At 37.3% G+C, this 11915-nt stretch overlaps 3 protein-coding genes across 4 annotated transcripts; 2 read left to right on the plus strand and 1 right to left on the minus strand.

The window, feature by feature from the left end:
* Window positions 1-622: 622 nt before the first annotated feature.
* LOC148063445 (histone-binding protein N1/N2-like) lies at window positions 623-4275 on the minus strand. The gene is made up of 14 exons (XM_087811671.1): window positions 4217-4275; window positions 4043-4151; window positions 3791-3871; window positions 3138-3244; window positions 2682-3065; window positions 2549-2619; window positions 2389-2474; window positions 2251-2324; window positions 1559-1747; window positions 1323-1495; window positions 1176-1241; window positions 1038-1109; window positions 838-968; window positions 623-763 (listed from the first exon to the last, which is right to left on the minus strand). The coding sequence occupies exons 2-14, from the start codon at window positions 4141-4143 to the stop codon at window positions 757-759; spliced, it is 1542 nt and encodes a 513-aa protein (XP_087667797.1). The 5' UTR covers window positions 4144-4151; window positions 4217-4275; the 3' UTR covers window positions 623-756.
* A 2336-nt stretch (window positions 4276-6611) lies between these two features.
* On the plus strand, window positions 6612-9143 carry prdx1 (peroxiredoxin 1). Its single transcript, XM_087811686.1, has 6 exons — window positions 6612-6635; window positions 7271-7383; window positions 7691-7844; window positions 8282-8404; window positions 8479-8609; window positions 8784-9143. Exons 2-6 carry the CDS (start codon window positions 7278-7280, stop codon window positions 8864-8866), a joined length of 597 nt encoding a protein of 198 aa, XP_087667812.1. The 5' UTR covers window positions 6612-6635; window positions 7271-7277; the 3' UTR covers window positions 8867-9143.
* A 494-nt stretch (window positions 9144-9637) lies between these two features.
* On the plus strand, window positions 9638-11865 carry LOC148063447 (HORMA domain-containing protein 1-like). 2 transcript variants are annotated; one of them, XM_087811681.1, is made up of 12 exons: window positions 9638-9887; window positions 10001-10145; window positions 10260-10323; window positions 10389-10425; window positions 10496-10516; window positions 10598-10624; window positions 10791-10858; window positions 10931-11079; window positions 11137-11369; window positions 11439-11487; window positions 11553-11593; window positions 11811-11865. In XM_087811681.1, exons 1-12 carry the CDS (start codon window positions 9837-9839, stop codon window positions 11856-11858), a joined length of 933 nt encoding a protein of 310 aa, XP_087667807.1. In that variant the 5' UTR covers window positions 9638-9836; the 3' UTR covers window positions 11859-11865. The 2 variants fall into 2 exon arrangements, with proteins under 2 accessions (XP_087667807.1, XP_087667808.1); XM_087811682.1 differs by having other exon boundaries at window positions 11755-11843.
* The last annotated feature ends 50 nt before the right edge of the window (window positions 11866-11915 follow it).

Here is an 11915-nt window from a genome sequence, read left to right on the forward strand (position 1 = left end):
TGTAGAGCAGTTAAAATGTGATAGAAAAATGATAAATGGAGTGAACTAGTAAGAAAAGACCCACTAGAGTGCAGTACAACTTTACATTTTAAGAAACCCAATCTTTACTTTGAATTAAAACATTCAAGACTATTGGTCAGGATTTCACCTCAGAATGTCAGAGGTATCACTGGCACTTATCTGAATATATCTTATTCTAAATAGTTTAAGTGATAAAGTTAAGCTTAACAATAAAGCGTGATTTTAGTTTGTCCTGCATCTTTGGACCTTACAGTAATGCTACTTAATCACTTATCTAATAGTGAAGAGAAGGAAATTGGTTTTATAGGATTTTAGAGGTGGAAAAAAAAAAAGCAATGATTAAGTACCAAAAGAAATTTAAAGGTAATACAAGTTTAAAGAAATAAAGTTAGAGAGCCATCAGAAACTACAGCACAAGATTGATCCTTAAACTGAAATCACCAGGTCCATATAAAAACAAGCTCAAGGACACATGGCCCTTAATTCTAAGTGGGACTGTCCACAAATGGTCACTTAATTGTGTGGTGAAAGATTTCCTTTTTTTTTGAAGAATTACCCTGAATACACACTTATAAATTAGTTAAAATAACAAAACTTTTCTTTTTACAAACATAACTTTATTGATCTTCATTGTTCACATATAAAACCAGTACAACAATAGAACCTTTATTTACACAGACGAAACAAGTGCTGAAAAAGACGATGGCGGTTGTTTAGAAATCTGGACGTACGGCTTCACTTACTGGGAAAAAGAGAAAATAAAGTTAAGTCAAAGCACTGGAAGCCGCTCGTGTTATAGGTGGACGGCGTCGTCACCTTTCCACCTCAGCTGCGTGTCCGTTAGTGTGTCCGTTGGTCATGTGACCATTCGTGTGCTCGACTCCGTTAGTCTCGTCCTGCTTCACCTTCTTGGCCGCTTCCTTCACTGGACTCTCCTCTGGTTTCCTCTAAAAATAAAGATCTATAAATCAGACCACATTGGTTGGACTTGTGAAGCGTTGAGATGTTTTCCTCACCTTCTTCCTCACGAGGTGAGAGATGTCCAAGGCTGGACCGCCTGAGGTTTTGCTGCTCGGCGCTCCTTTGAACTGCAAACATTAAATTGTGATATTTGATTTGAATCTTTTGCGACTAGATTACAGGGTGGAACGTACGCTAGAGCTGGAGGAGTCACTGTGCCCAGAGGAACCAGGGAACGCTGAAGACGACGACTGACCGTCCTGAGAGAAACATGAAGTTGAAGGGATGGATATCAGAAGAGAATGCGGGCAGGGTGGAAGGAAGTGGAAGAAGAATCTTACCAGCTTTTTTTTAGCTGCATCTGTAGATCCATTGATGGTCTTCATGTCTTCTTTGGCGTCCTCCACCTTCTCCTGGATCTCAGGCAGCAGAGCCTTGAGCTCCTCTCGCTCCTTTCTCTCCTGCGGCAGCGACTCCAGGTCGGCGTCTTTGTCGATCAGCTCGGTCAGATTATCTGAAACGCCGCAGGTCAGTTTCGAGTCCCGGAAGCTCCGCCGGTCTTGAGAGTTCTGCTCACCGAGCCGGCGTTTGATGATGTCGATGGACTTGCTCAGCTCCTCCACGGCTCGGTCGTACTGGAGGTTCAGGCTCAAGGTCAAACCCAGCTGGTAGCGGGTCGCGGCCAGGAGGCGGCTGTCCGGCTCCAGGTGCTTCAGCTGCAGGTTCAGGCATTCCTGGAAGTCCTCCAGAGCTTGAGGGTAGTTTCCTGAACCAGGAACATGGAAGTATGTCAGTGCCAATCGAATAATGGTTGAATTTAACATTAGATTTGTTTCATTTAATAATATTATTTGTATATTGAAAATAATTCACTCACATTTTGTTTTTGTCACATTCAAAAATACATTTTCTAAAGTCAACCTTTTTTTTTATTTGTCATCTTTTAAATTCAGTTTAAAAACTTCAGCCAATCATGGTTGAACAATTATACAAGTAACTTTTACACTGAATTTAAAAGGCTACAAAATAAAAATTATTTATTTAGACTAGTATTTTCGAATGAATAGAATAAGAATATTAAACTTTAAAACTTATAATAAATTATTTAAAAACGAACGCAACCTTTAAACATAGAAATGATGGAATTCATTCATTTTGGGTTTGTTTTTTGTTTATAAATCAAGATTTTAACATTTTAAATATTAATTTCAAGCATTTAATATCCCGATGGATTCCATGGAAAAAATATACAAATACTTTCATTCTCACCAGTTTCAGTAGAAACTTCTCCCAGCTTGAGGTGCGCCTGAGCCGCCATCAGCTGATCCTCCTTGGACTCTTTTCTAAAACAGGGTGAAATCACTTTGTCTCAGTTTGTGTTACCGTGTAGTGTGTGGTTTTCTTCACCTCTTGTAGATGACCTTGGACAGCTCCAACATCTCCCAGGCCAGCTGAAGGTTCCCGACCTCGTCCTCCCCCTCGTCGCCGCTCTCCTGCAGATACCAGAGGGTCAGCTTCCCCTCACAAAATAAAATAAATTAGGATTTCATGACGACGGGACAACTACCTTCTCAGCAGCCTCGTCGTCGTCTCCATCATCATCTTCATCATCATCTTCTTCGACCTCCATTTCTTCATCTTCAAGAAAGATATTGTTAAATAATCAGCTATAAATGATGACTTAAATCTTGTCAGATTACCTTCCGTTTTTTCTTCTTCTGCCTTTTCCTTCACTGCATCTTTTTCTTCATTATCACCTTTTTCCTCCACCTTCTTTTCCTCATTCTTCTTCTCCGACACCTTCTTCTCATCCTTCTTCTCCGACACCTTCTTCTCATCCTTCTTCTCAGACACCTTCTTCTCATCCTTCTTCTCCGACACCTTCTTTTCATCCTTCTTCTCCGACACCTTCTTTTCATCCTTCTTCTCCGACACCTTCTTTTCATCCTTCTTCTCCGACACCTTCTTTTCATCCTTCTTCTCCGCCACATTCTTTTCATCCTTCTCCTCGTCCTTCTTCTCCTCGTCCTTCTTCTCCGCCATGGCGTCGTACACCTGCTCCCTCAGCTCATCTCTTGTCTTTTCTACCGACCAACAGTTTTTTTGTTACACATCAGCCTGGACACATAATTAAAACCATCCATTAATCATCTCACCATCAAGATTCTCTGCACTCTCGATGTTAGAGTCCTTTGGCTTTTCCTCGTTGTCGTCTTCTTCTGGTACTCCTTCTAGTGCGTTACCCAGAACTGAGTTCTCCATCCTAGAGAGTCACAGAAACAGGAAGTCTATCATGAATTTCTCACTTTACCCATTTATATCCGTTTAAACCAGTTTAGCTGTTAACTCAGATAGGAGACTTAAATAATTGCCTTGGTACTGGGTTCAATTGTTTTACATATTTAGTGCATTATCTTATAACTGTCGCAAAGAAAAAAAATCCTAATAAAGTTTTCATTCTGATAAGTTAAAAGCCTCTTTTTAATGCCACTTTAGGGAAATGTAGGTGATCACAGCAACTCATAAAGACAATTATTAACCATATAGACACTTTATTTTGGTACATAAAGTACATGTATTATAACTAATAACAAAAAAACATTAAAAACACAACCCCAATAGATAGATGGAAGTTTACAATTATAAATCATGGTTAAATAAAAATGCAAAATAGAACAAAGTAGAGATAAACAAACACAAGTTAACAAAAAGTCGAAATTCATACAGGTACAGGAGTGGGGGGAGGGAAGTACGTATTAAGATCTTAATCTGGAATTTCAGTCCAAAACGTAAAAAGACAAATGCTTACCGGGCCAGTTCCAAAAGTGCATGTCCACACCAGTACAAGGCTTCTGCACACTCATCCGCAGTTTCGCCAAACTCTTTAGCCCTGAAATAAATAAAAAGTAAACAGTTTGGTTAATGTTATATTAAAATAAGAATCTTACGAAAATGTATTTTGGGACTATTTAGCTTTTTTCTTTTTAAAAGTTTTCTAGAAGAAAGAAAACTTGCTAAACGTTCTTCCCCAAACCATGGTTTTGTATGAAGAATGACTCACAGCAGACCACAGGCCTCCTGCAGGACCCCCGCCGCCTCCACCACCTTCCCCATCACCAGGTGCTTCTTACCGGTACCGATCAGTTTGTTTGCCTCGTCCATGGCTGTGGCTGCGAGAGACAAACTCAAGATTATTATTTAAAATAAAAAACATTTATCGCGTCTCGTCACGTACCTCAAGCGGTGAAGTTCAACGGCGATGACAAAAAAAAGTGTTTCTATGTGGCGCCAAATTTCAACGATGAGCCACACCTCCTCTTCCGGGTTCGTGACCTAGCGCGGGAGAATCCTTAAAGAGACAGCGGACTTTGTTTTAACGTCATGAAGTTTTTCTTTCTTTATCAGAGAAATAAAGTATTCGTGAGGTGAGCTCATGACTCTGGCGTTATGATTTTCAAACATCCTTAATTACTTCATAAAGTTGTCGTAATATTATTATTCTATATGTGTTCTTTAAATGTAAGTAAGTAATTTGTATTTATAAAGCGCTTTTCCAGACCAGGGTCACAAAGCTCTTAAACAATCAAAACAATACTCACTAAAATATATACTTTAAAGTATTTAAACATCATTGACAACCGCTTTTAGTCGGGGAGACTCGAGCCTATCCCAGTATCATAGGGTGAGAGGCAGGGGACACCCTGGACAGGCCGCCGTTCTGTCGCAGGGCACACAAAGACAGACAACCATTCACACACGCTCTCATATCTACAATTTCCCAAAGTTCTCAAACCCACGTATTTAAACGTCAAGTTTGATTAAAACATGTATATACGTAATTCTAATATCCTATTAAAATGTACATTTTCTATGCATGTTTGAAAATACTTTGTTGACCCCTTTAAAAACAGCAGGAATCCTATTCAACTGCGAGGTTAATTGGAGACTTTTAACTTGGGGTCCGGCTCCCTTTTGTGCTTCCCCTGCTGGTTCCTTGTTAAGACAAGTCACAACCTAAACCTCCAATCGATCTCACGCTGAGATAATCTTCGTCTCACACCGACACCAACGCAAAACTGACTGCTGTAATTGTCGCCCGAGGGTTCTCATGGCACCAAACACACTCATGCATGGCACATGTGAACAGATTCATGGTAAATACACATTCATGTTAAACGAGTAAGCCATTAAAAATGGAGAAAAAAAATGGATAAAGGACAAAAATGAATAGTCAGTCATGTTAAATGTCAATCGGTACAAAGAAATTGTTGGGTTACACATTTAAGCACAAAATGAAAGCAAAAAAATAACATTATTTCTACTTATTGAATTTAAAAAGATTTATTTGCGCCATAATATTTTAAATTGTGATTAACACCTGACTCTAGTGTATTCTCATTCAAACATTTTTGCAACAGAGCCTCATCAAGTGTCCTCAGACGTCTCTATCTTCCGGTGCACGGATCGTGGTCATAATGCGATGTGGACGATGAACAAGGGAGACGCTCGATTACTGGGGCGCTTGTGACAGAAGCTCATTGTGCGTCCAACCTTTTACCTGGCCCTTGATGCTGTCGCCATGGTTACAGACATCACTTGGAGACAGCTGACACAATAATGGCAGCAGCAGTTGGGTTACAAACACGTAAACAAAAGATATGTGGTATAAATGTCATTACATTGTAATAAATTCAATATAATTGAATATAATATAATATAATATATGATATTGAATTACACCAGATGGAAATAAATACTTAATTGAGAGCAAATAAAATAATTAGCATCATTTTGTGATTTAAACTTTTACGTTAATAAATAGCTCTTATGCTTGAAGAGGTGAAGAGGAAATGAGATAAACAAATTCTTTCCAGAGTGTTGCAACAATGACCGCTCTCAAGAATCTCTGTGCAAACAAGAAACTGAGCACTTGCCAGGAAAACTTGGAACGAAACATTTCCTTCTCCAGGTGTAGTTTATCATTAAAAATGTTGGTTTACTGAAGGTAGACGGTGAACTTTTATATGGCACTTTCCCTGCAACTCGTTCTCTCTCTATCTCAATAAAGTTAAATCCCTGTAGACCTTTTTTTATTATTTTAATTTTAAGTTAAACGTTGTTTTCCTGCAGCTGTTAAGACTCCATGTTATTGTTAAGATGTTGTTGAAAAATACACAATATTAACAGATCAAAGTTTGTTTTGTAAGGTTTGGTTGGTCTGTTAAATAATAAAGTCTATCTAATCTTATCTAAATAATATTAAATAATAATACTTTTATTATAATAGCAAGAGATCACATCCAATTTTTTAACAGTTCAAGTGCATTTTTTCACTTAAAAATGTCACTTTTTAAGTAACTTTCTCTATAGATTAATCACGTTTTTTTTGCATTTTCTCTACAATAAAGCCTTATTTAACATTCAGGTTCTATTGGAGATTAATGTTTAGTAATTTCCGTTCTGAGGGAAAATCCCAAGAGACCCTTAATTCCAGGAAGAAAAGTGCAAAGTCATGCTACGTTGAGATTTAACGCCAGCGGGCTGAAATCACGTGTTTGAACAGTCATCTCGCGAGACTGCAGGGTTTATAAGAACCCTCGACGTGAACACACGAATATTCTCTTCTTCTCTCCACGGTGTTGTGCAAGACTGAGGTGAGTGAACATAAATGTCTTTTTCATAACGCTTTTAACATTTTATCAAGTAAAACTAAATACGTATTTAATATAGTAGTTTATTATATGCTACAAGCATTTTAGTAAATCAAACGTATGCTTTGTGATATACTGTATACTTTGTCCAACTTAGTAAATCTAAATATTTTATATTAAAGAAAAAAATGCGATAAAGAATTAAATCGAACAACTTTTTTTCTCGTGTAAACGTTTAGTGAAGTAGTTAATAATGCAGATGTTAGTGTATTTATGTAATTAATGTATCTTTATCTATTCGAACGAAACATGTTTTTACTTTAAACATTTATTTTATTGTTAACAATCGCAATCTTGAATATTATATTTGCGTTCAATTGTTGTTTTAAATAAGGAATATGCCGTTTATTTGTTATTATTGATAATTATCAATAATTTTTGTAGACGTTTGTAGATTTCACAAATAGTAAAATTGAAAGCCGAAGTGATTTTTTTTTTTGTTTCAACATAAACCAGTGTCTGTTAGTTGCAACTCATGAATCATATTAGTGTTCATTCTTCTACTTTGACTGAAATGTTGACAACAACTTCACTTTTTCTTTTTCTTTTTTTTTTTTATTCTTCTCCTGTTGCACCAGATAAAAGATGTCTGCCGGAAAAGCACAAATTGGAAAACCAGCCCCAGATTTCACTGCCAAAGCGGTGATGCCAGATGGACTATTTCAGGACATCAAGCTATCAGACTACAAAGGTGCACATCCTTTTGTATCCAGTTGTGCATAATTGAGATCTTCTCTTTGATCCCTGCGTATGCAATTGATAAAACAGTTTTTGAATTGGCGGATATATTTTATGCACATTAAGATATAAGAAGGACAATATAATTATAATAATATAATATAATAAATATAATAGTAATATAATATAGTCTCTTGTGTTAAAAGTTGATATTTTATCAATATCTTACAATAGTTATTTAACAGTTTTATTCAGTATAATCGAAAACTCACTCTTAATATTTTTGATTCTGACTCTCATTTTGCTTTTCATTCCTTCAGGAAAGTACGTCGTCTTTTTCTTCTATCCTCTGGATTTCACTTTCGTGTGTCCGACGGAGATCATCGCCTTCAGCGACGCAGCCGACGAGTTTAAGAAGCTAGACTGCGAAGTCATCGCTGCGTCGGTCGACTCGCACTTCTCTCATCTTGCATGGTAATTGAAAAGAGTAGTACTACAGTGACTCACGGTGCAACAGATATTTGAGACCGGTATACCATTTAAAATCGGTTTGAGGTCAGTACAAACCGAACGAATGAATACGTAAGGCGCACTGTCGAATTTTGAGAAAATATATGGATTTTAAGTGCGCCTTATTGTCCGGTAAAATACAATAAATTAAGTTATTTTATTTATCTGTAATGTTGGCTAAAGATACTATATAATCTAATTTCCCGAAGGGGATCTCCAATAGAGGTATTAAACGCATTTTCTGACTGATAACTACTGGAAGAGCTTTGTTGTAATGGGATTAAAAAAGGGTTAGAATGAAGACAGAATCGGTTACAACCCTCAACTAAAAAAATTGGTAAATGTTGACACTCCTTATATTGTTTCATCTTGAATGCCAATCCCTGTTTTTTGCGTTTAAGGACCAACACACCACGTAAGCAGGGTGGCATAGGAGCCATGAAGATCCCGCTGGTGTCCGACATGCAACACACCATCTCAGCAGACTATGGGGTGTTGAAGGAAGATGAGGGCATCGCCTACAGGTGGGTGTAATTACACTGACGCTGCTGCTGTTCAGTGACTTTCATCTTTAAAATCTATCCATTTATTGTCACAGGGGTTTGTTCATCATTGACGACAAAGGTATCCTGAGGCAGATTACAATCAACGACCTTCCGGTCGGACGATCTGTGGAGGAAACTCTTCGTTTGGTCCAGGCCTTTCAGTTCACAGACAAGTATGGCGAAGGTACGGCTCTGCGTTTATACCTTACTGACATAAATATAGTTACGCAACTACCTCCTGTTTCAGCCTATGAATCGTGGACCAATGTCTATAAGTTGTATATTGGTGTCATTCTGACACACCCTTTTGCTGTATCATCTGGAAGAACAGCACTCATTACAGGCTTATCTTTTTCAGTCTGCCCTGCCGGTTGGAAACCAGGAAATGACACCATCAAACCAGACGTCCAGAAGAGCAAAGACTTCTTCTCCAAGCAGTAATAAACGGAAGACAAGAATCTGCAGTCTACTTTAGCTGATTTAACATTCAGATAGCATTGTTCCGCCACAGTGCCTGTGTAGATGTTGTGAAGAAATATTTATATTACCTTTGCCCATTTTACTGCAGAGAAAGAAATGACCAAAATGTTCAGGCGTTTTTTTTTCATACTGTTTTTATTTTTCCTCAAATATCTGTTCAATAGGTACAAGAATGTGTTTACAGTTACACTCCTAGGATTGTTGGATTAAAGTATACAAATAAAATGTCTTGACTTTCGTAAGGTGTTGTTATATTGTGTTCCTGTGTATTTTTTAATAGATGTAGTGATACATTTGTGATTTAATTGAAAAAAGGAAGTGGTGGTAGATTATTTGGTGTTTAAATTTATGTTTTTACAGTTCAGTAATTATTTTAAATGTATATTGTTAAATAACAATTAAATGAGTGCAAAAGGTGTTTATTTATATATCAGAATATTTTAACATGTACTATAACAAAACATTAAGCTTTATTAATGATATTTTGATACAGGAATTAATGCGGTAAACACTTGAATATAAATAATTTCCCTAGAAATGTTTTTTAATGTCGAATCGATTATTCCTTATTCAGTATATACAGTTTTTCAGAATAATTTAATGGCGTATCTTTCTAAAGCATAGAGACTGCTTTACGTTTATACATTTGTAAAACCTTTATTTAAAATGACTGAATCACATTTGGGCGGGAAGGTTGGGATATTAAAAAAAACTTTATTGATAACCGTTTCTTTGGACATAGTGTCAACCCTTAACTTGTGTGGTTGTAATACACCAATGAGAATTTAAAGTCGACGCCACAAATAGAAACGATTGTGAACATAAAAGTAGAGTTTCGTTTAAGCGACGTTTCATTTCGGTTTTGTTCTATTTTCGTGAACTAGCTAGCTTCAGAACGCGTTAGCGTTAGCCTTTCGTGCTAAGTGCGAAAATGTCTGCAACTAGGATGCAAACCAGGACAGGAAAGACAGGAGTGGCTGAGGTTTGATATCGAATACATACTAATTGTTTAATATAAACTGTTTTAAACGCGTTATTACTTTATGTGTTAGTTAATTTGACCTAACAAACACGTGTTTCTTTATTACTGAATAGTGGACAGGGCTGTTTCCCAACGAGCTGAAGACTGAGCAGGAGTCTCTGGTTTTTGTCAAGAGGATGATGGCTGTGGCTGTGTCCTCTATCACTTACCTCAGAGGGATATTTCCAGAGGAAGCTTACAGATCCAGATATCTGGAAGGTAAACGCACTCAGCAGTAAATTACACCAATGTTTGATAAAATTCAGTGCAAGAAAAGATAAACTATCTAGAGGTTTTAAGCATACAGTGAATTGTTCTGATGTCTACCAATAGATGTGTGCATCAAAGTTTTGCGTGAGGACTGCAGGACACCCGGTGCCAGCAAAATTGTAAAATGGTAACTACATATATTTACAAGAGCACTCGACGACCTGTATTTATGTCTCAACTCCATGGTTTTAGGATGATGGGATGCTTTGATGCTCTGGAGAAACACTATGTGAGTACACTTGTCTTCAAATCGTATCTTACTCGTGACATTTGTCTTATTGTCCATCTTTTAACAACAGCTCCAAATTGTGTTTATTGGGGTGAGTACATCATGTCAATGCATAATTTGACAAACTATTCACAAATAAATTCATTTATTTTGTTGAGTTTTTCTGCTCTAGGTATATACCAATCCAGACGAGCCAGATGTAAGTATTTTTGCAATAAGTCCAAGTAAACTTTGTTGTGCTCATTTCAGTAAAACATATTAAAATATTAAAATGGAGACATAATTTCTAACAAAGGCAGTTGGCAAAGGTGTCAAGAGTGTTTGTATGCAAGTTATTTATCACGGTTTTCTGTTTATTTTTCCAGCGTATACTTGAATCCTACCAGTTCAAGTTCAAGTACACTGCAAAAGGGCCGCAGATGGACATCCTCACGTGAGTATCCTTGTTTTAATCAGCTCAGAAAAATCTATTGACAGTTCACAGTAAGTATTTGTGACGTCGCAGGAACATTGGCATGGAAAAGCAAATGACCATTGAGAACACCAAAAAGGCCTCAGTGCTTCTTATCAGAAAGCTCTTCCTCCTCATGCAGAACCTCAATACTCTACCCAACAACATCTACTTGAGCATGAGGCTCTACTATTATGATGAAGGTAAGATTGACACAAACAATAATATAGGTTATGGGCAATTAACCCTTTTTTTCTTAGTCACTCCAGTTGATTATCACCCACCGGGATTTAAAGAGGGTGCGAGTGACAACCTTTGGTTTGAAGGCACGGCAGTACATTTCAAGGTGGGCGATGTTCAAACAGCGTTTCACGCGCTGCGAGTGCGTGTTTCTGCTGAGCAGGAACATCTCGAAAAGCTCAAGGAAAGCAGCACCCACGAAGAAACAAATGCACTTCCTGGGAATCTTTCAGAGCGCAGAAAATTCACGAAGGTGGGACCAGATGTTGCAGAAGACTTCTTAGGAACATCTAGTGAATCATTTTTATTTTATTTTTTATAGCCTCTTGAAACAAAACGATACGCTGATGGTGAGCTTCCCTCTGAGGGTGGTGAGTATCAGTATTATATTCCACTGTATACATTTTCTTTTTAACATTCTCATTTATCTTGAAAGAATCTGCACAATTCAAGCAACCAAAGAAAGCCGTGGCCAAGGTATGTTCTTTTTGATTGATATTGACCAACATCTGGAGAAATTATTTAAATATTCCTCATCTTGATTCACGTTTGTTAAACTCAGTGTGGACAGTGGTTGAAAATGCTATTAAGATAAATATTTTCTTTTGTTTGTCCGCAACATATAATGTTAATTTCAGGTTTGGCGTAAGTAGATTTCAATAATTGTACAAACACTACTACATGTTCATTGCAGAAAAACATTACAGCGAAAAAGACGATGAGGAAGAAAAGGAGAATTTAGTCGTAAACATGTTGAACAGTTCATGAATTCTACAGTTTCGTTCCAGTGTGTTTAAAC

The sequence above is a fragment of the Callionymus lyra genome, chromosome 16, assembly GCF_982586985.1.
Source record: "Callionymus lyra chromosome 16, fCalLyr1.hap1.1, whole genome shotgun sequence".
NCBI lineage: Eukaryota > Metazoa > Chordata > Actinopteri > Syngnathiformes > Callionymidae > Callionymus > Callionymus lyra.